The 26151-nt window shown below is 33.2% G+C and overlaps 1 protein-coding gene across 3 annotated transcripts in view; it reads left to right on the forward strand.

Moving 5' to 3' along the window:
- Positions 1-26151, forward strand: part of LOC129939081 (proton-coupled zinc antiporter SLC30A2) — a 222710-nt gene that overhangs the window by 138062 nt on the left and 58497 nt on the right. For all 3 annotated transcript variants that reach the window (XM_056046950.1, XM_056046949.1, XM_056046951.1), the window contains one exon: positions 3579-3699. In XM_056046950.1, coding sequence (XP_055902925.1) covers positions 3579-3699 — 121 coding nt within the window. The remainder of the gene's footprint in view (positions 1-3578; positions 3700-26151) is intronic.

The following is a 26151-nucleotide window of genomic DNA, read 5'->3' on the forward strand; positions in this document are numbered from 1 at the left end:
TATCTTTCTTACTCCGTTTTTGAATTTGAATCCATTTGCACAAAAGACCAACTAACACACCAACTATCCCATAGAATAAGTTTTTCTATTCTTAAAGTGCCAAAACAATTTTGTTGAAAATAATATGAGATAGAAAAACTCTCGGCTGTCAGACAAAACTGACAGACGACGAGCGGCTCATGGTCGAAAGTGAGAGAGAGAGAGATGCATATACAAATGCATATGCCTAAGTCTATACATACCGTTATGCAAAGCAACTTCTATACAAAACTGCAATTCACAGCATCAGCGGTTACAATCAGTGCTGCGCGCATCCAACGAACAAAACGAACAGAACTTGCGAACGAACGAACCAACGAAATAATGCAAATAATAATAATACGCTCGAACACCGTTTTGCCAAAAATAGCGAAAAACTTATGAAGCTGAAGCATCTAAGAATCCAAACTTTCCAGCTGGCTGACTGACCAAAGATGGATTTAAAATGTATTTTAGAGGAAATGAAAATGAAGATGGCGATGAGATGAGAATTTCCCTTGGGGGTTTTTATTTTTTGTTTCGGTGTTTTGTTTCTTGAAAATTTTGTTTCTGCGATAAGAATGATTCCTTGAGTATTTTATTTTTTTTATGGTTAATTTCATATTCGCCTTGAGAAAAGACATTAAGCTAGATTGTTGTATAACACGGATGCTATGTTGTATAAATTAACATATGTAGCGGGTGTTTATTTTTATTTTTTAAAGGCATAGGACTTTAAGTTGGCAACACTATTTTAATAGGTGGCCAATTTGTCAGCTGTGAAGTGATTTGTTCTCAGTTTTATTTGTCATTTCAACGTGAATATGTTTTAGTTGCGACTTATAAGAACTTTATTGCAAGTTTTATTAATTAGGTGGTACATCATTCCACATAATTTATTTATTTTTTAATTTTTATTTGTGACACATTTTAGACTTTATGACAAATTTTGGACTTTGTGACATCTAAGGATTTGAGACTTATGGTTTTGAGCTAATAGACCTAACGCTTTTTTGAGAGATGAAATGTCATTTACATTTTTGAAGAACAAATCGTGCATTTTATTTTATAAACGAAGTTAAATGGGTACTGCAATAAAATAGTCCTCGAATTTTCAATGTTTGGTGGCCAAATTGAATACGACCGATTTAGTTTACAATCAGCCAACACCCGTACGTTCAAGGAACGCGCGATCGGCCGAGAACATCACCTAGGTCCGAATGTTAAATTAGTTCACGTCACGTTCAAAGAAATACGACATTACCACGATCTTATCACAACTCAAGTTTTAAAAGATAAACCCCCAATTAACATCCAACAACTCGAATTTATAATAACGCATGCCTTAACCCTAGAACTTTAGCAATGTTTGGAGCAGACATTTAGTACCCTGGGTGCCACGGCACCCTGTTTTTTATTTCAAGGTATTTTATTAAATAAAAGTACTTTAAAACTTTAAGAATACTTTTATTAAAATTTCTATTTAACACATTTAGTATTTTAATTTGAGGGCCTCCACAAATATTATCTATCAAATAAGTTACAGGGTGATGCAGCATCATGGGTAGGGTTTAAGGAGTAATTTAAGATATTTAAAAGCCACTGACAACATTTTAGCCACCAATAGAAGGAACAATAACAGACCAATATCGCATTTATATTAATCATTCTTAAAGTTTTTAAAAGAACTCCTTTTGAAAATGTTTAGCAAAATAATAGAAGAAAGTTGACTTAGCCGAAACCATCAGTTTTGATTTAGAAATAAATATTCGACAATACACCAAGTACATTGTACATAGCTTACAGCTATCTTTTTCACTTGAAGAAAAATAAGATGAAGAAAAAGTACGGCCGAAATTCCTCGGATATAAAGAAAATAGAATTAGGTGTAACACAAAGAAGTGTCCTGGGACCAACCTTTTATCTTTCACATACATCCAGTGGATATCAACGCTACCATATAAACCTTTACTTTACTGATATTACTGCAATGTTGTTGCCACACAGATGCTTTTCAAAGATTACGCAAAAATTCCTAAATGTAGTTAATAATGTTGGCGTTGTAATACAAAAATGGCGTATCAAACGAAATGAAACAAGTGGACAAACATTTTTAGTTCTAGCTCCACAGGTAACAGGAACTTCTACACGCGCAATTTGAAGAGTACTGACTCGTCAGGGAACCCCTATAGTTTCATCGGTAGGTTTAAAGTTAGGTTAGGTAGCTTTTAGATTTTAACTTAGTTTTTTAGATAGCGACGAAGAGTAATAATTAAAATCCCAGCCTTAACTTTAAATCTGTTGTTTTATTTGAGAGTAAGTTGAACGGTTTGGCTGTGCCCAAATATCTCATCCTTTAGCTCTTGAATTGTTGCTTTCTCATCGAAGTACACCTTTTCTTTGTTAAAAAAAAACTCCAAAGAAAGAAGTTCATCGGTGTCAAATCGCATGATCTTGGCGGCCATAGCCACACGTCCATTAAATCACACAAAAGAGTTATTCTTCCGTTGGATGTGTGTGTAGTGCCACCGTCCTGTTGAAACCACATATCGTCCACATCCATTTCTTTCCTTTCGAGCTATACAAAGTTCTTTCTCATCTCACGACAGCGAAAAACCTATTTAGTAAATTTTTCTACACATTTGTCATTTGGACGATTAAATTGGCCAACAAAATTACGAGGTTCACGGTATGCATTTTGTTTTGAGGGCTCATATTCTTAATAAGCCTGGATAACTTTAACGCGTTGCTCGCTTGTGTATCATTCCATTGTTGAAATTAAATAAGTCTGAAATTGAGAAATGTCAAATAAAATGTGGTTCACATTTCACATCGGCCCCTAAAATTTAACCACCCCTTAAATTGCTTAAAATGTTTCCTTAATTATGAATGTACACTAAGGCGTATGCGTACTTAAAAAAAAAAAAACTATTTTTTCGCCTGGTTTAAAATAAATTTTTACTCAAATGCAATTAATCCTACTGAAATCCATCCTCATGAAGGATTGTAGGACTTAATGATACTTTGAAAAATCCAAAAGCTTCTTATCCAAATTTGACTTACTTTTTAGTTTAAGTGTATACCTTTGCCACGTACAATTCCATACATGCATATCTTATTTTCACACAAAAACCCAATTTTTCTCACAACGAGTGACAATACAATTTGTATTTCCAAATCTCTATACATACATACATACAAAGGACAGAAAACAGGTAAGTTATGTCGCTATGTGATGGTAAGTACAATGCACTCCAATAATCTTTAAGTGTTATACCTAACAAATAACCCATCAAAAATCGAAGAAAGAAAGCATAAACATCCTTGATTCCTTGTTAAAGGAAAAAGGATACTCACTCGAGTGAATTGTGATATTTTCAATTGCACACTCGAATACCTTTTCTATATAAGTAAAAAGGACCTACCTATGCTTTTCGAATATACCTATGTACTCTTATATTATTTTTGAATGACTATTCGGCATGAAAAAAATCTATCACAATGTCTGAAATTCCTTCTGGTCCTTATTTTTCAAATGCTTTTATTTTTTTGAATTGCAGGTGGCTACTTATCGAATAGTTTGGCCATAGCAACAGATGCAGCACATTTACTAACAGATTTTGCCAGTTTTATGATATCATTGTTTGCCATATGGATTGCAGGACGACCATCTACTCAAAGGTAAGTGCATAATATACCATAGCTTTTTAGTAAAGGTACATAAGGATATATATTACAAGAACAACAAACTGAATATTGAAAGAAAAATCAAAGATTCTACACATGTCCTGAATGGTAACATACGACGGCTGCATGTAGCTGTGTAGGTATATAAAAAGGATGTATCTATCTGAAGGATCATTATAAATGTGTCCTGTGCCCAACAATAATAATTCCTTGTCATTTTGCAATTGTAGGTATATCTCAAGTGGTTTTCATCCTGCCAAGGATTCTTCCTTTTCAGTTTCCCACAGAAGTAAAATCAGGAAAATTTTGTATTGTGCACAGTTAACTTTTTCTTACTTTTGTGTATGTGTGGTTTGTTTGTTGTAATAAAGGGTTTTCGGGTTGGTTAAAGGAAGAGTAAAAAGAACGACAACAAACACCGAACATCGAACGAAGACACAACGATGAACACAAAAGTGATTGGAAAAAAAGGATGTGGTTGAGAATTTTTATGAAATTTTGATTTTCATCCTTAAAAATAGATGTGTTTGCCATTTATCCTGAAATGGCAACGACGACGATTACGACAAAGACGTAGACCAAGACGAAAACGAAGGCAACGTGAACGTGAACGACGACGATGAAGACAATGACGATGATGGCGATGATTGCAATGATGAGATTGCAAATTTGTTTCCTTCATGTTTGTTTGCTTGTTTTGTTTTTTTGTTTTTTTGTTTTTTTCCTTTTTTTTATTTTTATGACCAATGAAATTTTGGTATTGATGATATTTTGTTTTTGTTTACATGCAAAATCTACACAAGGAACCTAAAATGTTTGGTTTTATTATTCATTCACTGAATTGGTATAAATGAGAAACGGAAGGACTCTATAGGCAAGAAAATGTACATAACGATATTATCGTTGTGGAATTTTACTTTTTTTATTAATCACAAAATATGATTTGAATTTTCTAGATACATTATGCATAATGTTCATCATATGCATAAATATAGCTGAAGGGTTGTTAATTTAAAGAGAACCTTATTCCAATTCAATTTTTATGTCCTTAAAGAGAAAATAAATTTTGATTTATGATTTTAAAGGGAGTATGTGCAGGTGCACAGATCGAATTGTTAATATTTATGTATTTTTTATTTTTTTTTTTTTTTGAAAATTGGATTGTTTTTATTGAAAATCTAATTTCCCATTATTTTTAATTTTGGCATTTTGAAGTCAATATTTTTGAAAAAAAATCACAATTTTTTTGTAAATAACGGGGTGAGAAATTTTGAAAATAGTATGATTTAATCATAGATTTAATTTACCGTATTAAAGCAGCATCGTAGGTCCGCTTTTTTGAAACATTTTTTTATTTACTAAAAAATCAAGTAGTCCTAACTTCAAGCGTAAAACTTGTTTGGAAACATATGCATTTAGGATCTTTTCCTACAATTGAAACAAAAATTATTGAATAAATACATAAATTCGATGACCATACAGGGATGGAGAAACAGGGATAAGAAAACACTCTTCAAGTTTTCGATTCTTGTTCATTCCTCGCAAGAGACAGCACCTGTAAAAAATTTGTAGGTCGCACCAAAAACTTTTAAAATAGAAACAACTTGAATTTTGTAACAAAAACATTTAAAAATGTTTAACGATTTTAATCAAAGAATTTTAAGCCTCAAACTTTCTTTGACTGCCAGCAACAAGGAATCACACACGAGGAAGAGCAAGTGGAGGAAGTTTCCTAGGATTTAAAAAAAAACTTAATGCAAGCTGCGATATTTCGATTATAGAATTTAAAACTTACAACATACGTCTTACGGTACTACCGATGTATTCGAATTGTAACAACTGCGAAGACGACGTCGACTCTATCATAGCAGAAGATTGGGAACCGTTCGTGACAGATTTTTAGTACACCGCAGTATCATATTCAGACCAAATTCCTGTTGTTGTGACAATACAACTTCAAACTAAGCATGCTGGGCGGTTCCTGCCCAAACTGAAATTGAAAGAGGCTTAGGCTCAGGAATATCGACGATCTTTAGACTTGGAACTCCAATCACTTCAAATCGAGGACTTTTCCCTCTTAGAACGGATTGTGAAAGCCTTATACCCACAAGAAGGTCTCAACCAAATGAAAAAAAAATACAAAAAAAGAAGTCTGGTTTGACGAAGAATGTCTAAAACATTATTTGATTGGTTGAGGATCTTCCGTTACTCCACCCAAGGATTATTTATGGGTTGAAATATAGAGGCCAGTAAGAAGTTTAAAGAGCTTTGTTAGACAAAAAAAAGGTATACGCTGAAAAGCAAGCGTCTTGTAAGAGTTCCGCTGATTTTTCGAAACTGGCTAGGGAGCTGAATGGAAAACGTTTTACTATCCACACAAAATTGTCTTCAAATGTAATACACTCCCATTTTAAGGATCTTTTAAATCCTGTAATAACGCCGACAAAGTGGCAATCCGCAGCACCTGGATTCGTAGTCGCCTCTCTGGACTGTGCATTTACATTTAGCGAGTTAGAAGAAACACTGGGGACGCTTAAAGATAGAAAAGCAGCCGGTTCGAATGGTATTCCAGTGGAATTTTTTAAATATGGGACTGTCATGCATGAAAGTCAATGAAGAACTCGAAGTAGATCCATGAAAAAAGATAACATATTTGCAGAAAAATGGACATCATACAGCGCAGATAATACCTTTCAAGAGAATGTTCTAGCAAACAAGTTAAACTTCGATCTACCAACTCTTCCTCCAAACCAAGACTCTTGATATCTCCTTACAGAAAAGATTGAACTTATCGAACTGGAAATGACACTTAAAACAGCAAAAGGAAGCAGCCCGGGTGGAGACAAAATCACCTACAAGATGGTTGAAGTTAGCGATACTAGCCTCAAAAACAGAATCTGTGCATTATTCAATGATATTTTATCGACTGGGAATTTCTACATGACTGGAAAAGAGCAAAACTCAAGCCGATACTAATTGATTTTTTGAATACCGCCCGATCTCACTTCTCCCCGTTCTCTCCAAGATTTTTAAAAAAATCTTAGCGAGACGAATTTATTGGTTACTACAGAAAAAGGTTAGCACCGAACAACAGGCTTACAGGCCAAATAGAGGAGTATCAACGCTTTTGCATCTATTAGAACATAAACTAGCAGAAAATTTGTCGAAAACTAAGCACAGTATTGTTGTGTCATCGGACTTAGAAAAAGCTTTTGACAGAGTAACAATGGTTCCCGTAATCGAGCAGCTTTACAAATGGAACCTTTAAAGTAAACGTGGATGGATACGATTCTATTCTTAGGAAATTGGACAATGGCACACCTCAAGGTTCACCACTTTCAGTAGTGGTACAACGCATGCATAGACTCCTTGATAGCTATTTTATGGAGAAGCCCGATTTTCGATCCTTTTTTTTTTTAGACATTTGGGGCGCTTGTCAGTCAACAATAGCGCGCCGAACATTTTCTTTAAAAGCGTCAATAGTCTCGGTTTTATCTGGCTGGACTAGCGACAGCACACAATCCAATACAAAATAAATAGTCTAGCTGTGTTCAATTGCACAAAATTTTAGGATATGACCAATGCCAATGGTGAAATATAACAGGTTATTTATTTGCAGTTGCAAAAGTGTAAGGCTGCAATTCACCGTCACCGTCGACGACTTGGAGAACATGTGCTTTATTTACGTTTACTTTTGAAACCGCAAAATGGATAACCCTGTAAAAACAATTATGGACCAACATCATTATCACAATAATATATAAAGTATACTCCAAATGCCTGTAACGTAGACGTGAAACTACATTCAACTGTAACCAACTAAAATATCAAGCAGGTTTTCGGTCAGAATATTCTACAACCGGCGTCTGTAGAACATGTTAAAATAATATAAGGCTAGAAACTAAAGCTATCCCACATGAAATCAATCCAATCTGGAGAATATCAAAAATAATAACTGATTTTTAAGGGCCAGCTTTTACAAAAGATCTTTATCATCAGCACTCACTTATTTGTGCAATGTTAGAAGAAATATTAGAGGCATAGACATTGAATAAATTGGGCTTAAAATAGACGGAAAAACTGTCTAATTTTCGTTTTATAGACAATATACTTCTTTTTGCATAAAATCTAAAAAAAAAAATTAAAACATTTTCAGAAAGTTGTAAAACAACATGATTTTTAAAATCTTGTCATATCAAATCAGACTAAAACTAAACTTATGACTAACAGTGTAAAAATTCAAATAAGATAGGAAGCGATTTACTCGAAAAAGTCCAAGAATATATCTTCTTGGTGCAAATCATATCTTGGAGAAAGAGCCATAAGGATTGAATTAAAAATAAGTAAAGCATCAAGAAAATATGTGTTCGACATAACTGTCCTTCTTGTTTTAACTAATGGATCACAAACCTCGAGCTTGAAAGAGTTTGAAAAAAAAACTCGAAATTCGACTATAGAAAGATCACATCTGAACATATTAGAAAAAAATTATTGAAATCGTCTTATGAGTTCGTAAGAAAGTTCAAAAAAAAATAACGGCTTTTTGAAGCAATTCAAAAATAATTTTTTTTATTGAAAGAAGACAAGTTAAGAAAAAAAATTTTAGAGAAAATGTAATAAGATCTATCGGTTTGTTTTTGAATTAAATCGATTTTCGATGTTGCACAGAAAAGTTTATTTGTTGACTACTGTTGTTTTTTATCTTAAGAAAATGCAAACGTGAAATCTGTTTTAAACCTTAACTTGCAATTTTAAACTTAATCGACCCAATGACGACAGACATACGAACGGACGGAATCGTGGAACCCTCTTATGTCAACTTCTCTGCCATCGTGAAAAATTGTTTTAAAATGTTTACGAATGCTGTTTGTACGACATACAAACAAAAAGAGGCTGGAATGCGACCCACATTGATAACTTCCAATCCCGTCTGTCGATTTGTCTTGCTTAAAAGTTTGTATGTTTTCGTGTTGAGACAAAAGTTGTCAGTTAAATTATTCTTAAAATATTTAATATTACCAACAATTTTTTCCATATAAAGAAATAGTTTAGTCTGAAAATCTAGTTTTGTTAAATAGATTTTCAGTCGAAAACACATTTCTACCAATTTAAGTAGCATTTCTTAAATTTTTATTAATTGGATGAATGAAATTAATTTGAGATATATCAAGAACCGAACATCAATTTTTACCAAATTTGAGCACTATTTTTTGTATATTTTTTTTTTGTGAAAAAACTAACTGTTGGATTGAAAAAAAATATTTTCTGTGAAATAAAAAAAGTTTGAAGACAATATTTTAAATTTTTGAAATGATATTTGATTCCAAAATCAATTTTTATCAACTTTTATTACTTTTTTTGTTTATGTTTTTATTTTTAGTAAAAAAAACTGTTAATTTGATTTTTCTAAACATTTATCTGGAAATTGACAACAATATTTTTCAAAAGATAAAATTAGTTTAAAGGCAATATGTCAAAGTTTTGAAAAGATATTTGAGTCGAAAATCAATTTTTACCAACTTTTAATAATTTTTTTAAGTGTTTATTTTTTTTTTGTAAAAAAACTGTCAATTCTGTAACATTTTTCTTAAAATGTTACAGAAAGTTGAAAACAATATTTCTTATAAGATAAAATAAGTTTGAAGCCATAATCATTTTTTTTTAGGTTTTTAATTTTATTTTTTTTAATTTCTATAAAAAAAAAACTGTCAATTTAATTTTTCCAGATGTTAAAAACGTTATTTTTCTTTGCACAAAATTGTTTTGGAGTTGAAATAATTTCGTATTCGTAAAATTTTTGGTTTGACAAAGTTTTCTTTTCAGCTTTTTTGATTTATAAAAAATCCGTTAATTGGATTTTTAACAAAAATATATTGGTTTGTTATCACGTTACAAAATATAAAATAAAATTAAATTCAAGTCTCTAGTGTCATTGATTTAATTGAGAGCCCTTCCCGCATCTTTCTGCATATCTAGTCTAGCCATAAGTTCTGTTACACGATTTCAAGAGTGCATTGCTTAAACTTCCACTAGAATTAGTACCGATAATTATTTTTTTTGAAACACGTCATCTTATAAGTAAAGAATGGAAGCTTGTTTGGATTCAGCTTTTGATTGGAAATCAGGGAATGGGGCCGTATTACATAAGTGGGGAAAAAATTCAAATCAAATTTTCCAACTTTTAAAATCTTTTTGTTTATGGCGAATGTTTGTGGATCGTACGTTTTGATGAACTGTGAAGAGTAGAGGACAGACCAAGAAGTGGTCGTCCACGCGTCGTTCGAACGAGCGCAAAAGTTAAATCTGTGCGTGACGAATTCGTAGGAATCCTCTCCGGAAGCAGAAGATCATGTCCAGACAATTGGATATATATACCCTAGATCCATGTCAAGGCCATATGAAAGCCTTTTGTCGAGCTACAGGACATCTTTTAACTCCAAGTCTTAAAAAATAAGACTTGAAAGTAGCAAAAAGTATTTGCAGTGGCATGCGGTTAATGGACATACAAATATCTTGTTAACGGATGAAAAAATCTTCACAATAGAAGAACTTTATAATAAACAAAATGATAGAATTAATGCGACATCATCAAAAGAAACTAAAAAAGTTGTTCCAATAATTCAGCGTGGACACCACCCCGCTTCAGTAATGGTTTGGTGAGGGGTTTCCCATAAAGGTGTCACATCACTACACTTTTGTAAAAAAGGCGTGAAAACCGATGCAAAAGTGTATCAGGAGAATGTTCTCTAGGGTGAGATTATTAAATACTCTCTTCGACGGGGAAAGATGGGTCTACCAAAAAGACTGTGCTCCAGCACACAAGGCCGATACCACACAAGAGTGGCCTAAAACAAATATTCCAGATTTTATTGCAGATTTGCCGCTGAGTCCAGATTTGAATCCATTAGATTACAGTTTGTGGTCCGAACTGGAGAACATGTCTGTAAGACTCCCCACCGAAATTTGGATAGCCTAAAAGCTGCTTTGTGAACAGCAACGTCATCGATACCTATGGACACAGTCCGTGCCGCTTTAGACCAGTGGCCACATCGTTTGAAAACCTGCATTGAGGCTAAAGGCGCCCATTTTGAGTAAAACTTTTTTTTTCTTAAAACTAATATTGTGAACTAATAAAAAAAATTTATGACATAAAATGTACTAGATTTTTTTTATTGCGCTGTTAAAATGTAACAGAACTTAAGGCTGGACTATGTATTATCTGTACAACAAAATTTATTTAAAGTCGATATCTCTTGTGGTTCTTGAGCTATGGACGACGAAAAAAACGTCAAGAACGTGCGAACATTCATTTTATTTCGACTCTAGGGACCTTGAAGCGGCGAGAAATTTCAAAATTTTTAATTCCACAAATTGGACTCATTACAATAACTACCTATGAAAATTTGCTTATAAAGTGTGTTTAAGCTTTATTATAAAAATAGGGGCTTGCATTATGTTTTGAAAATAACTTCGGGCAAGTGGATGCCACGACTTGGTTCAATAAATTCCAGCCATACCAAAACTCTCTGAATTCTTTCTTTCAAGGTGTCAATAGTGACTGAGTTATCGTTAAGAGCAAGCGACTTCACATAACCACACAAAAAAGGGTAAAGCGGTGTTGAATCCTACGATATATTAGAGTACGCGAAATACTGGTGACAATCCGCTCACCAAAGGTCGCCGTCAATAAATTGATTGTTTCGTTGAATTGTTGCATTATGAAAATGCAAACCAAAGTGAGCAAACATAAATCAAGTGACATCTGTCAAAAAGATTGACTCCGACCAAAGTTATTGCTAGATTAAAAACCACAAACAAAGACAAAAATGTTTCTTTAAGTGCTGTGAAGAGTGAAGTTGGTTCCAAAATTGGATAAAGTTAGTAAATCTAGGACTAATGAAGATTAAAATGCATATATGGAACATAAAGATAAATTTGCCAACTACAATACTTTTATCATTTCAGAATTTATTGCAAGAACTGAAAGTTAACTTAAATCAAATCCAAAATATTTTTAGAAATAAGTGGATAGTAAAAGAAAATTGGCGGTTAACCATTAACTTTGACCCATGAAGCAGTCATATTCCAGAGATTATATCTAAAATGTTTGCGGGTATTTCGAAAAGTGCCTTCGTCCATTCTTTGTCTGCAGATGCAACAGACAATTGTTCCACAACGGAAGAGTTTTCTCATCTGTCGTTACTTAAGTTTTCAATGTCTGGGGACTAAATCGTAAGATCGCTTACCTGCTTTTGTTCTGTTTTAACCATTTTATCTCTTGTTCAATGAGTTGTTAAAATGCTCAAAATTGTCTACTGTATGAAAATATACTTACCTCCGACCGATTCATACAAATTTCCGTAAGAATTTGGTGACTAATTATCGTATACTTAAGCCAAACTGTCTGTTCTTCCAAAACTTTTTGAGTTGTTAGTATGTGACATCTTACTTTCAATTTCTGGATTTCTAAAGAACAAATCGACGATAGCAAACTTACTAAGCTTACAATGTTTAATAATTGAGATTATATGAGGTCCCATATCTTCTACAGTGCTGGATCGACTGGATTTTGATGTTGGGTGTGCTGGTGTGAGGAAAAAAAAGAAACACCAGCTTGTGTGGTTTTTAGTTTTGAGGAGGGTTTTATGTCTTTTCAAGATTTATGTAGTTTTCTGTTAGTTACGAAATAAAATATTATTTCCTCCTTTCTAGGAGCTTCCTGGTTCCTACAAAAAATACCTGTTCTTACTTAATTAAAAAAAATATATTGAACTTAAAAAAATAGTATTCTCACCCCAAAAACAGCTTGGGAATATTGAAATTCAAGTTTTTCTTTCAATATTGATAAACGACGAGGACCTGAAAATTACAAAAAAAAAATAAAATTCTTCTTCCAAAAACTTTTTTCTTTTTCTTTTCTTACAAAATCTTTCTGCAAATATCCTTAAGTAAATTTCTATTACGAAGATAAAAGAAATACCCATCAGAGAAAAACAGAACAAAAATCCCAAAAACTCAAGTTTTATACTTTCAAACTATTGACAAAACATGTCAAACAACATTATATTTGCCAAACATACCTCCAGGTATTCCACATACTTTTACTCTTTGCTCTCAGTAACTTCTTTCATATTGATACCAAATCGAAAGAAAAATCACTTGAATAAAACTTTTTCCTATTTTCTTTTTTTGGAAAAATATAAAAAAGAAAAACACATGAAACAAAAAATTAATCTTTTACCCAAAGAGTTATCCTTGATTCTCCGGTGTATATGTTGTCGCCGTAATGCCCTGTGGAGGAGCTCTCCAAACACGAAACGATACGACACAGGCTTATAAAAAGAGTATCCTCCGAATATAACTACATGCGCCAAAGTTTATCCAATAAAAATCAATCCATAAGGACGAACGAATGTTTCCTTCCGTTTTAGATGTTTCTGTTCCTACTTTTTGTATAACATCTAGTTATGTTGTTTGTTGTGTAGGTAGGAACCCAACTAATGTGTTATGCCTTACAAATGTTTACCTTTTATGTAGGTAAGAGTCTTATGTTTGTTTTTGTATTGAGAAGAAGAAGACACAATTCTTGAAAGTCGCCTGATGGTGGTATTTCAACATTAGTCCCCACACCCTTAACCACTATACAGAAAGATAAGATGTCTCCAGGTCCTCTAGCAATGAAATTTATAAAAAACGTTTCCCAACGAAGAAAACCGTTTCACTAGAATGACCAACCAACAATATAATAAAAAGTACTAATGTTAAGGACATCAACATGACCATGAATGCACCTGATGTCCTATTGAAAAGTTTTGCCCCCAACCAAAAGAAATATGTATACGTATCTACATGGACACGGACACGAATCCTTCTAAGCTATGTGTTCATAATATATAAATACGTGTATATGTTTGTGTTTCTTTTTAACCTCTTTGATAATTTATTGTTTGTTCAGGACATTGAATATGTGGGCAAAGGGCATTTAGCTGGCCGGTTATCCTTTTATAAAACTTAAACTTTATAATATAGGAAGTTTGAAATAGGTGCGGCGGAAACCCTCCCGCCTCATAACAGTATATTTTCTAAATAACAAGGGAAATCCAATTTTTATTATTTTTTTTCTCGTTTTTTAAACATTTGCCGACCAAAAGCACTCCATCATGGCAAAATACACTTCTTGCCGGCTGCTGGCAGTGCTGGCTGCTGATGGTTTGAGAAAAAGTTATTCTCTTCAACCACACACACAAACTCATACATCCCCTATCGTCCACACACACACTACGGATTATGTAGGTATATATACTCATATGTCAGGATATCCTCAAACACGGAAGGCAATTAACCTCAACGCATATCAAACACACAAAGGCTTTACTATAGGTTTATGTATAACTTATACGATATAAAGCTGTGCTCTTGAGTACCACAAGTCCAGACCGGTAGCGGAACTGACATTTATGATAGCTTAAGGCAATTTGAAACGACAACGACGACGACGATGACTGCGACTCTATCTATTCCTTATGGTATTGAGATTGAAGATTTTTCATATGAAAAGATGATTTGGTCCTGAATATGCATTACTTTGCTTAAATTTCATTCAATATCATTCAATATGGTTCTTTGGAAAATGTTAGTTTATTTCATTCATTGTAAATTTAATTCAAATGAAATCGGTTTGACTCTTTGTTCATTGAAAATAAGGAAATGTCAATGTCCAACCAACATTTTAAAGTGCGAGTAAACAAAAAATACAAAAACAACAAAATAAATGTCTTGATTTGTATTTAGGAATATGGGTTCATTCGTTAAACTACGTCGCTCGTCGTTATTCTATTAAAAAAGAAGGGGATTCTTAAAAAAAAAAACACTTCTATCAAAAACACATTTAATCTTAAACTTATGTTTGTAATTGCCTAAGGCGAAAAAAGGAGATAAATCTAAGTTTTGAAATCAAAATTGATCTTGCCAGTACTGAAACCTTTAGTTTTCAATTTTAAAACTATGGGCTTCAAGTATTAGAACTTTTATGGTTTACCGATGCCATAAATATAGTTTTTCTCATTGTCGAATTTATGAAGAATTGGTTTTCATGTGTTTTTCCTTTGATATTTAAAAATAGCTTTTTTTTGAAAAGTTAGTCTATGCCAAATTAACTCCTTCTCTTAAAGCGATGGTTTCACCATAGGTTAGGTTGGAGTGGCTGTCCAGATGTCATTGACGCACGTAGACCTCAAGGGTCCATTGTGATACCACTAATGAGGTTACTCATGGGAGAGTAATGAACTTAAACAAACCATTTCATACTTTTAATAAAGTTGGAGAGACGTTTTGTGTCAATCGTTGCCAGTTCACTGGTGTTATCGAAGAAGGGATTACCGAGTAAATTATTACTTCTAATGGAGAGTGCTGGACATGTACATAGAAGGTGTTGCACCGTTTCCTCTTCCTCCTCGTCCATGCAGCTTCTACAGAACCCTAGCCTCAGAGCATGTCTTCCTATGAGGCAGTGTCCTGTTATTACTCCAATTGCAGAGCTTATACTTTGTCTGCTCAGTGATATCAAGCCTTTTGACCGTTTTAAGTCTATACTTGGCCATATTTGAATATTTGATTGGTTTCGAGGCAGGTGGTACTCTGTGACCATCTAGCATTTGTTGTTTCTACAGCATATTGCTTGAGAAAATATTTGCATGTAGCAAGTGGTGTTCCTATGTTATGTTTTTTTGTCTAACATTAGGTAGAAGTGTTCCGTTTTTGGCGAGCTCATCGGCTTTGCAATTTGCCGGAATGTCTCTGTGGCCCGGTACCCAAATGAGGTGAATATTAAACTATTCCGTCATCTCATTCAGAGATGATCGACAATTGTGGACCGTTTTAGAGTTTGTGGAGACAGACGCGAGATATTTAAGAGCGGCTTGGCTGTCTGAGAAGATTCGTATATCCTTACAAGATATAACGTTTTCTTTGAGCCAGGATAGTGCATCTTTAATCGCCATTTCTTCTGCCTGGAATACACTGCATTGACTGGGAAGTCTATAGGATAGACTGAGATTCAGTTGTTCCGAAAAAATACCACTTCCAACTCCGTGATCGGTCTTTGAACCGTCTGTAAAGAAGTGTACCGCATCGTCTTCCAGGGGTCTCTCTTCTTCCCAGGAGGATCTTGAAGGGATAGATACATGGAAGCTTTTACCGAATACCATTTTTGGGTTGGTATAGTCTAAGCGATCTGAGATAGATCTGAAACTGTCTAGAATAGTAGTATGTCCAGTATTGTTACTAGTCCATTGAGAGGTGGCTCTAAGCCTCACACATGAGTTGGCTGCCACCATTTTGGAGAAGATGTCAAGAGGTGTTAGGTTTAAAAGCACTTCCAGTGCTGTGATTGGTGTTAAGTGAAGTGCTCCTGTGATGCACATACCCGCTGACCTCTGGACTGATGAGCTTATTTAGATTTACCATCTTGTCTAGTGCGGTCCACCATACGACAGCTCCATTAATGAGTATCGGTCTGATTACCGAAGTGTATAGCCAGTGGGTTATTTTTGGGTTTCACCATACCAACATGGTTTTGTAGCTGATAGATCCACTGCAAATAACCTCACTATTTTTAGTAATTTAGTCTTGAATGCACTTGAGAAACGTTATCAGTACGATGTTGTCTGTACTGACTTTTCTAAAGCTTTTGACAGAGTCAATCATGATGCTTTACTTATAAAGATAAATAAAATAGGTTTTCACTCAAACTTTTTAAAATGGCTAAATTCATACTTAGGGGATCGTATTCAGTACGTTGCGTTCGTATAAATAACATTTATTCTGCACCGGTATATGTTACAACAGGTGTTCCGCCAGGAAGCCATCTTGGTCCTCTTCTTTTTTTTTTTGTTTATAAACGACATTCCTGATATGTTTTTAAATTCAAAGTGCTTGATGTACGCAGATGATCTTATGGTATTTCGTTGTATAAATTCTGAACATGATTGTTTTCTTCTGCAAAAATGTTTTGATCTTTTATCGGACTTGTGTTTAGCTAACTGTTTACTTAAAAACATTTCCAAATGCCAGAGCCTAACGTTTTCTCGAAACCATTGTCCAATAAAATCAATCATATACCATTGTCCGTTATAACCTTTAAGAAAGATCTTGGTGTGATTTTTGACAGAAAACTTGTGTCTTAACATTCGTAGAAAGTATACGGAGGTTATGTTCATTCGTGACATAGTAGCAAATCTTATTGATTTTGTTCACAAATTTTAGCTCTAATTGGGATTAATGTTACTGCGAGATTGCTTAGAAACCAACCGTTTTTTAAAGCTCCATATCATAGAACTGTGTATGCTTCCAATGAACCAATATCCAGTTGTTTAAGAGAAACAAATACTGTTTGCAACATGATTGATTTCAATGTTTGTAGATATTTATTTAAATCAAATTTATTGTTAATTCAAAATAACTTTGCTAATGGTAATGTTTAAAATTTGAAATTGTATGTATTATAATATCTAGTAATCACTCAAGTACCTATTGTAACTTTGCTTGATGAATAAACTAAACTAAGCTAGAATTAGAATACAAAATTATACTAGACACTTTTAACTGTCTCCTAAACTCGTTATTTTGATAAATCAGAACTCGCTGCCATCATTTCTTCATCAAGTTCTGTTCTTCAGTCTGATATAAAACTTTGATTGAATGGGGGTCTAGGATATTAAAACTTTGTTTAGCAATGTTTTTACTTATTCCAAATTTTGAAAGTGCAATAATATAATATTTTTAGAAAATATATAAAAATGGCAGGTGTGCATAGTTTTAATTATGTCGAGAAATTACATCCTATCTAAAATACATGACCTAATAAAAGTTTAGATAAATCTGTTTAAGACAAGACGCCCATTTTGACATTATGTGCACCTGAAGAAATATTTAAAAATACAAACATTTTATCAATATTGTTTCATTTTCCATTTCGACAGTAATCTTTTTAAGCTAAATCTACTAAGCACACTATATCTTGAATTTAAATGTTAACATGTTTGAAGTTGATAGTTTTCGGAATTCGATTTTTTAAATTGTTTGGTAGTAATTTTCGTGGATTAATCTTGGTTGCAAAAAATCTATCAATTGATTTTTTTTTTAGTTTTAAAAAAATGTCAAATCGTCTTTCTTATATGCATGCATAAAATTATTCTGAAGATAATGTAACTTTTTGTTCATAAAATATTCAATCTAATGCAATTTTTTTTCTGTTTTTATTTTTTTTACAACCTTTTTTTTTAATTCTTTCCAATTTTGAATGGCGTTGTAAATAATGTATTTATTGGTTCGTAGGTCAACCGAATGTTTCTTCTTTTTTTTTTTAATTGTTAGCATAATAAACCTAACACATTTTTATTAAAGTCCTTAGCCCACATTTTGATGCTTTTAGCCTTAAAACATAATATATTTGAAGCCCTTCTCTCAGCTGATTTTTATGTATAGCAATCTAAACAATGTATCAAAAAATACGGAAGTACAAAAGAACACATAAAGACATCTCTCCGAAGTCAATATATTTCGATCTTAGGATTGCTAAATCGACGCAAAATGTCAAAATTTTAAAGATTTCAATAGAAGAAAATGGATGGCCTAGAGCCCTTAATAACTTTCAAATGTAATAAGTGTCTGATGCAAATTTGTCATATAATTCTAAATTAAAAAACAATGATTTGTACGCCTTTTAAGCTTTACGTATTTTTTACAAATATACAGTTCTTGAAACATTGAGGCAAGAAACAAAGTATTTAAGAAGTTTTTAGACATTTCTTTTATTTTAAGCCTTATTGTATCTGATTAATCAATTAAGAGGACTTTTAGCGCCTGTTTTTCGGTTGAGGGATAATTAATCAATATAGACAATATCGGTTGAAGCAACCTAATCACAAATTAGGGTCATAATAACGATGTACAAAGAACCCTTATGTACGTGATTGTATCCTTCTCAAAGGGTGATTTTTTAAAAGCTATAGAAAAGTTTAAAAAAAAAACACATACAATTCATAAAATCTTTATTTGAATCGATAGTACGGTCCATATAATTTGATGTTTCGAACTCCTTAGACTAATTATGGCATACTCTTTCCAACATTGAAGCGAGCTTCTGTATAGACATGAACTTTAACATAGCCCCACACAAAATAGTCTAAAGACCAGTCCCGCACGTGAAATAAAATGTTCACCGAACTCTTCTCTCACTAAGTCCATTGTCGTGCGTGCTGCGTGGCATGTGGCACCGTCTTATTGAAACCACATGTTATGCAAGTCAAGTTCTTGTATTTTGGGCAAACAAAATTTGATATCATCTCAACGTAGCGCTCACCATTCACAGTTACGTCACGATTTGCATCATCTTAGAAGACGTACGGCTGATATTCACTCCAAAATCGACAATACTGATTATTTACGCACCCATTGAGCCAAAAATGAGCTTCGTCGCTGAGCACAATTTTTCGGTAAGAAAAGTGCATCTTCGGCCAACTTTCCGAGAGCCCATTCACCAAAAATGTTACTTTTCAATAAGTCGTTCGGCTTCAATTCCTGCACCAGCTGTATTTTTTTTATTACTACCTTTATTATGCAGAGGCACAGGGTGAGCACTAGGAAGAGGAGAGAGACTAGGAAAGACAGAGTGTGGTAAGGCATTCCACATTCGCGTAGTACGGCTAAAGAACGAATCTCTGTATTTGACAGTACGGCCGAAGTTGGGCTCGAGGGTATACTGATGAGCATTCCTAGAGCATAAGCCTGTTAAAATAACGGTAAAGAAGGGTCAAACAAGGGACCTTACCACGATGTTCAAGCGACGTAAATGAACTTATGATGATATTATCATCTATCAATTTACTCTACATTCAATACTATCCAAGAGGCTTAAGTAAGTTGCAGGAGCACCAGCTCAGAAATGAGAGTTATACTCTACCTTTGGATGTATGTACCGATATTCTCGGTATTTGTGTTACCAACATTCCACAAGAGGTGGTTGGTAACACAAATACCGAGAGTGTTCACTCTCATTGATGCAAGTGCCATCCATGGATAATGGCAAGGATAATGAAAAATGCTGTTTAGGTCGGAATTTAATGAGTTTATCATATTATGTCGTTGCAGTTAAAGATTCGAAGAAGAGGGATGTATATCTGAAAGGCATCATACCTAAATCCTTCCAGAAAATTTTCATCATTAACACTGCGATATTTCCTCCAGTTCGCACTTTAAGCAAGTGGTTTAATGTCCAACAAGGTAAATTTGGTGCGAAATTTAGTCGCAATAGCCCAAATAGCAGCTTCAGTGGATCGATTAAACTGACTATAAAATCAGAAATTAAATAACTTGCAAGCCTTGTTCGCTTGTAAGACGATTCATGGTTAAATAATAGATCAAACTGTAGATGTTTGACAGTGAAACAAAAATAGAAACATTCATCATCTGTTTAAACCAGTATTGACAAAAAGATAATAGCTTAAAAATCATCCTTTACTATTGTAAATCTATGGCATATGCATAATGTTGTTTTTTTTATTTCGTCTTTAAATTTTATTTGTAAAACTTGTTTGTTTGTTTCAAAAGCTATGCCTTCAAGTGAACATTTTGGAAACTACTCATTTTCCGAGTCTTATATTCAGTTTAAAGATCAAAAACTTTTTGGAATATAAAATGGCACTTTTCCAAGTATTACAGCACCTTTGCTTTCAGAAAAGTTATTTTATATGATCGATTCGTTATTGATAATAAGAGTAACACGATCTGTTTTACGCTTTCAACCATTTTCCTTTCAAAATAAGTTAGATTTTTTTTTAAGAAATTAAAATAAGAAGATTCCAACTTCATTTCAGATACGTTTGATATGTCTTATTTACACTATGCCAAAACTATAATTTTATTTTTCAACATTCATTTTTAGGGAGTTATAAATATGCAAGATTGATTAACTCTTAAGTATGAAATCGACAGTTAAAAATGTCCATTTGAAGTGAATAAAAACAAAATCACGAGTTGATAATAAAAATCCTCAAGTGATGTTCAACTTTGACTTAACAAAATCGACCATAATGCATCCCTGTTAATTTAGTGTAGTAACTTAAATAGCTGATTAAATTAACATTTATTGATTTCAAACTCATAACGATTTTTTAAAAATCTAGATAACTGTACACAGACACAATTTAAAGAAATAATACTCGTAAATGCGGGTGGTGGTTATGTTAATAAGGCTTAAATGACATGGGGAATAGCGGTAGCATCCGAATTCATTACATCATAGGCATTGTATTCAACTCCATTCAGCTGATTTAAGCTAAAAGGTGGAATGAAGCAGAGTTCGTGGGGAAACAGACATAATCATTTATCAAACTTGTTAAGTGTTATCAAATAACTCAATAAAAGATGAGTTCAACCATTTCTCAGTTAGCACGATAACATCCATGAGAGATTTTATTTATATTTTTATTAACCTTACATGTTTTCGTCTTTATAGTCCATTGACATTAAGGTTGTAAATAAGTACTTAAATAACAATAATTGGGTGGCGCAACAATCTGTTGAGAGTGACTTACAACTTTCAACCATTCATGTGTGCGAGTATACAGTTGTCATTGGGGGAGCGGACCTACAGTTTTATGCCGAATCCATACGGCTTATTTTAGAAAGAACTTTTCATGACAAGAATTACTCTTTGAGAGTTTGTCAATTCCTCGCAAGAGGAAGTACCCGTGAAAAAAACTTAAGATGACATAGGCAGGGATCGAACCCAAGACTTCGGACATAACAGTCCAACGCATCATGCCACATGTACTACGTAAACTTGTGTATGCTACTTCGAATTTCTGAATTTTGGCAAACTTGAGTCTAAAATATTAGTTTTTGAATGAATATCAAAGCGTAGACTTGAAATCTTCTCTTCTGATCTTTATATGCATTTAGCCCCTAAAATAAGTATAATAATTAAAACTGTTTAAATTAAAAACTTCCAAAGTTTTTACCATGAAAATGTGAAAAAAGCGGAAAAAATGGTTATGAATGATAGCCGGATCACAATCAGAGAAGTTTTTGATGAAGTTGGCATATCAATTGTCTCATCTAATCACATTTTTTCAAATTTTTTGGGCATGAAACGAGTGACAGCAAAATTCAATCCAAAACTGCTGAATTTTGACCAAAAAAACAATCGCATGAGCATCGCTCAGGAGCTGTTAAATGACGTCAACGAAGATAACTGGTGATGAAACATGGTGTTGAAACCAAAGCACAATCGTCCACCTAGAAGCAACCATCGTCACTAAGAGCGAAAAAAGCACGTCAACGATTGAATGTGAAGATTTTGCTTACTGTTTTCTTCGATTATAATGGCATAGTGCATCAAGAGTTCTTACCACAAGGTCCTACACGTAACAAGAAGTATTACCTTCAATTGAAGTGACGTTTGCGTGAAGCAATCCGAAAAAAAACGCTCAGATTTATGGAAAAGCAATTCATGGCTTTTGCACCACGATAGCGCACATGCTCACTCGTCGTTGCTTGTTCGTAATTTTCTGGCCAAGAACAATACCGTAGTCATGCCCCAACCTAAATATTCACCAGACATGGCTTCGTGTGACTTTTTCCTTTTTCCAAAATTGAAGAAAGGACGCTGTTTTTCCTCGATTAAAGAATTAAAAACCGCTGAATGCTCAAGGACATATCGAAAACTGAATATCAAGAGTACTTCGAAGATTGAAAAAATCGCTTGCGTAAGTGTTTTATGTCTGGGGGTAACTATTTTGAAGGGAACCACATCGATGTAAACGAATAAATATATATTTTTTTATAAAAACTAAAATTCCGGGTTCTTTTTGAACAGACCTCGTATATTCTTAAATAAACCCTTTTAAAAAAATCATACTACTCGTCCTTTTAACCGACAATTAAGAAATGTATTTGTAAGAAAAATACAAATTAGACATTGAAGCATTTATTGGTGAGATACCGGCTGAAACGTTGAAAAGACTAAGCGGATGGACCATTTGAGGCACAGTAAAGGTCAACATTTGCATGAAATAATCTTCAAACATTAAATTATAAAGATTGTACTATCTTTTTAAATAAAGATTTCATGTATTTTTCTGAATTGTACGTGTGTTTTATTTTTGAAAAACTTTCCTATAGCTTTCAAAAAATCACCCTATTACCGCCATACTCACAAAGACTTTCTCTCACAAACCTTCCTTCTTTGTCAAATCATAGAAAGTTATTCCAACTTTGTTTGAATATTCAGCAAGCCACACAACTCGACTTTATTAGGTACAAAAATTGTTGGTAGGGAAGTTTTAGTTTTTGGGGATTTTAGTTGATAGCTAGTATCATGCGATTTGACTTCTAGAGCAAAACCAACATTACATACCAGAGATATCGGCAGAAATAAACAAGAAGAGGTGTAAATTGTTTGGCGTTAGGAAAAGGACGTCCAAAAATTGCATTTTATATTTTTGATTTAGTATAACGGCCTTTTGTGTGTCTCTTTCGTGTAATACGAACAACTTGAGCTTAAAACAACTGCTAACATTCGTTTTAATTTGGTGTTAAACCTCAATCAACTGAGGTATTTAAAAAAAAAAAATGTAACCATTCTTTTAGTACATGCTATTAGATTTTACTTAAACTAGGATTCGTGTTGCATGGATACCTTAAGAATAGCGCTAAGCAGTGGTTAACTCTGCCATGATACTTTCCTTAAACCATTTAACACATTTGAAGCAAAATTTTAAGTTAAAACCCTTAAGCCATCCCATAAAAACAACTTTTTAAATTAAAAAATGTAATGTTTGAAAGTAGATTTCTACTTTAAGTGATTTATTTATGCCTAAACTGACCTTTGATCCTTCAAACTCCTTTAAAAAAAAAAAAAAAAAAAAAACAAAACAAAGATATAACTTTTTCAAAAAACGAAAAGTAGCATAAGCTTTCAAATGGACCCGTCAGAACTGATTTTTTAGGAAATTAATTTATTTTCTAAGAAGAAAACATCAGGAACCAGCCCTGGACAAAAAGAAAAAACAAACTTTTCTAACAATCATGTCACGCCTAATTTATCAAACAACAAAACTAGGTAGGCAAGTACCTACCTACCTACAATCGTTGTACCATTTCCTGATGGCTTAAAATTTTTTCTCTTCATTTTTTAAAACTTTAATGTTCTGCTGGTTTAATTCAGGGTATAGGTTAGGTCTAGGGGGTACATATATTTCTTATTTCTTCTAAGAAAACTATAGCCATTCGACTTAGACAGGCACGTGAAATATTTATTTTTTAATCTTCTCACCATGCAATACGTGAATTAAATCCAATACAACAACAAAAATACATGTAATCGGAATCAACATAACTGAACTGATTGCTCACAATGACTAACCAACCTTATAATGTTCAAATAAATGTGGTAACATTACTTCAAATCACAATCAACTTACCTATAGCTGAGGTAAATTTTGTTATTTAGAATATTTTAACTATGAAAATGGATATCATTTAGGTAAAGGGGGATTGGGATCTTGAATTTCAAGAATACAATTTCCCGCAGTTGCAGATAGGAATGTGAAATTTTTTTAGTGCGTCTTATAGGTATAGAAGAAATAAAAGTTCCTACCTACATTCCTCTACGTAACATTTATATATTCGTACATAGGTACATTTGAATAAAAATCGAATTTTTTGAAATTCTCTTTTAAAAGCTCATTTCTATGTCAGCAATGGAACAGCATTAAATAGTGTGAGAAGTCGAGTTTTCTTGTTTCAAAATTTAAATGCCTTATAACTTCTAGAAAGGTGAAAATAACAAAAGTTGTGTTAAGGTCAACTTGATAGGAACTAATTTTCCAAAGAGATATCATAAAAAAATATGTCTGTAGGACGTCTAGAAGCTGAGATATTCGCAAAAAACTATAATACAAGATGGCTGTCGCTTCTCAACACCATCTATGTTCCGTTTAAACGTTACCTCCGCGACTATTTGCAATGTAGACCTCTTGAACCTGCACACACAAATAGGCACACAATAATATACATAGCTTCTTCTGGTCTTTTGTGGTTTTATATGCATTTTGTTGAACTGTTGCATAACCGTTTCCTAGCGATAAAACCTCAGGATGTATGTTTTCATGTGCGATGTGTAGTTGTGTATGATGTTGTTTAGGCTTGAAAAAGAATACGCTTTCAACTTCATTTACGTTTGGAATTTTGTGTTAAAGTGGTACAAAGTGGTTATTCGATATCATTGAAGCCAAAAACCCATATCCATCGCCAGTGACGTGCGGCAGTCCATTTGACTGGGTAGACACAAATTTTGATTCATTATTTCGCATTGTAATAATGAATTAATAGTTATCTTATCTTCTATAGGTAGCATTGAAAACTTTACATTTGTATCATTTGAGAAATACTCAAAAATATCACCATTTCCTGAAAAATCCATTTTACAAATATGTACTGATTTACACAATACAGGTTGGCAATCTCAAAAATTTACAACCTTAACTTGTCCTGTCAGAGTTCAATATCAAAATGAAATGAAAATAATTTAATTCACATGTAAGACGCAACGTCTTCCGACAGAGCTCAATATCGATAATTCGATTTTTTTTTTTCAAAAACAAACCGATAGATTTTTTTAAATTCTTGCTAAAATTTGTGTTCTTAGTTTAGCTTCTTTCAATATAAAAATATATAAAGGCTATCCCATCCCAGCTAAAACCGTTATTTTGTTTTTAAGTTTTCTCAAGAACTAAACTTTTTTTTTCTGCAAAAAATATCATTGGTTTTTATTTTTAATTTAAAAAACAAATATTATTCTTTTCGAAATTTGATTTCTTGAAAATGGGTTATCATTTTTTACAAAATTGAAATGCCAGTCGTCTAATAATAAGTTCAAAATTATATTCCAAAAATATTTTTAAACTAAAATTCAATAACTATTTTCAAACGCAAGTTTAAAAAAATTGTATTTTTTCTTGAGAAATCAAATGGCATTTACATTTTTGAAAACAAATTTTTTTGCAGGTACATTTTAATTTAATACAGGAAATAGTTTTAGACAGACATTTTTGAATACATGAGCGAGTTCATGCGAACCAGTCGTGCATTTTATTAACTTCCCATAGGAAGTTATTGTAATGGGTCCGATTTGTCAAATTGAAAATTTTGACATTTCTCGACGTTTCAAGGTCCCTAGAGTCGAAATAAAAGATTTTTAGAAAGATGTCTGTGCGTGCGTGTGTACGTACGTTTGTACGTCCGTACGTCCGTACGTCCGTACGTCCGTACGTCCGTACGTCCGTACGTTCGCGACGTTTTTTTCGTCGTCCATAGCTCAAGAACCAGAAGAGATATCGACTTCAAATAAATTTTGTTATACAGATAATAAGGCAGAAAGATGCA

This window comes from Eupeodes corollae, chromosome 1, assembly GCF_945859685.1.
Source record: "Eupeodes corollae chromosome 1, idEupCoro1.1, whole genome shotgun sequence".
Lineage (NCBI taxonomy): Eukaryota > Metazoa > Arthropoda > Insecta > Diptera > Syrphidae > Eupeodes > Eupeodes corollae.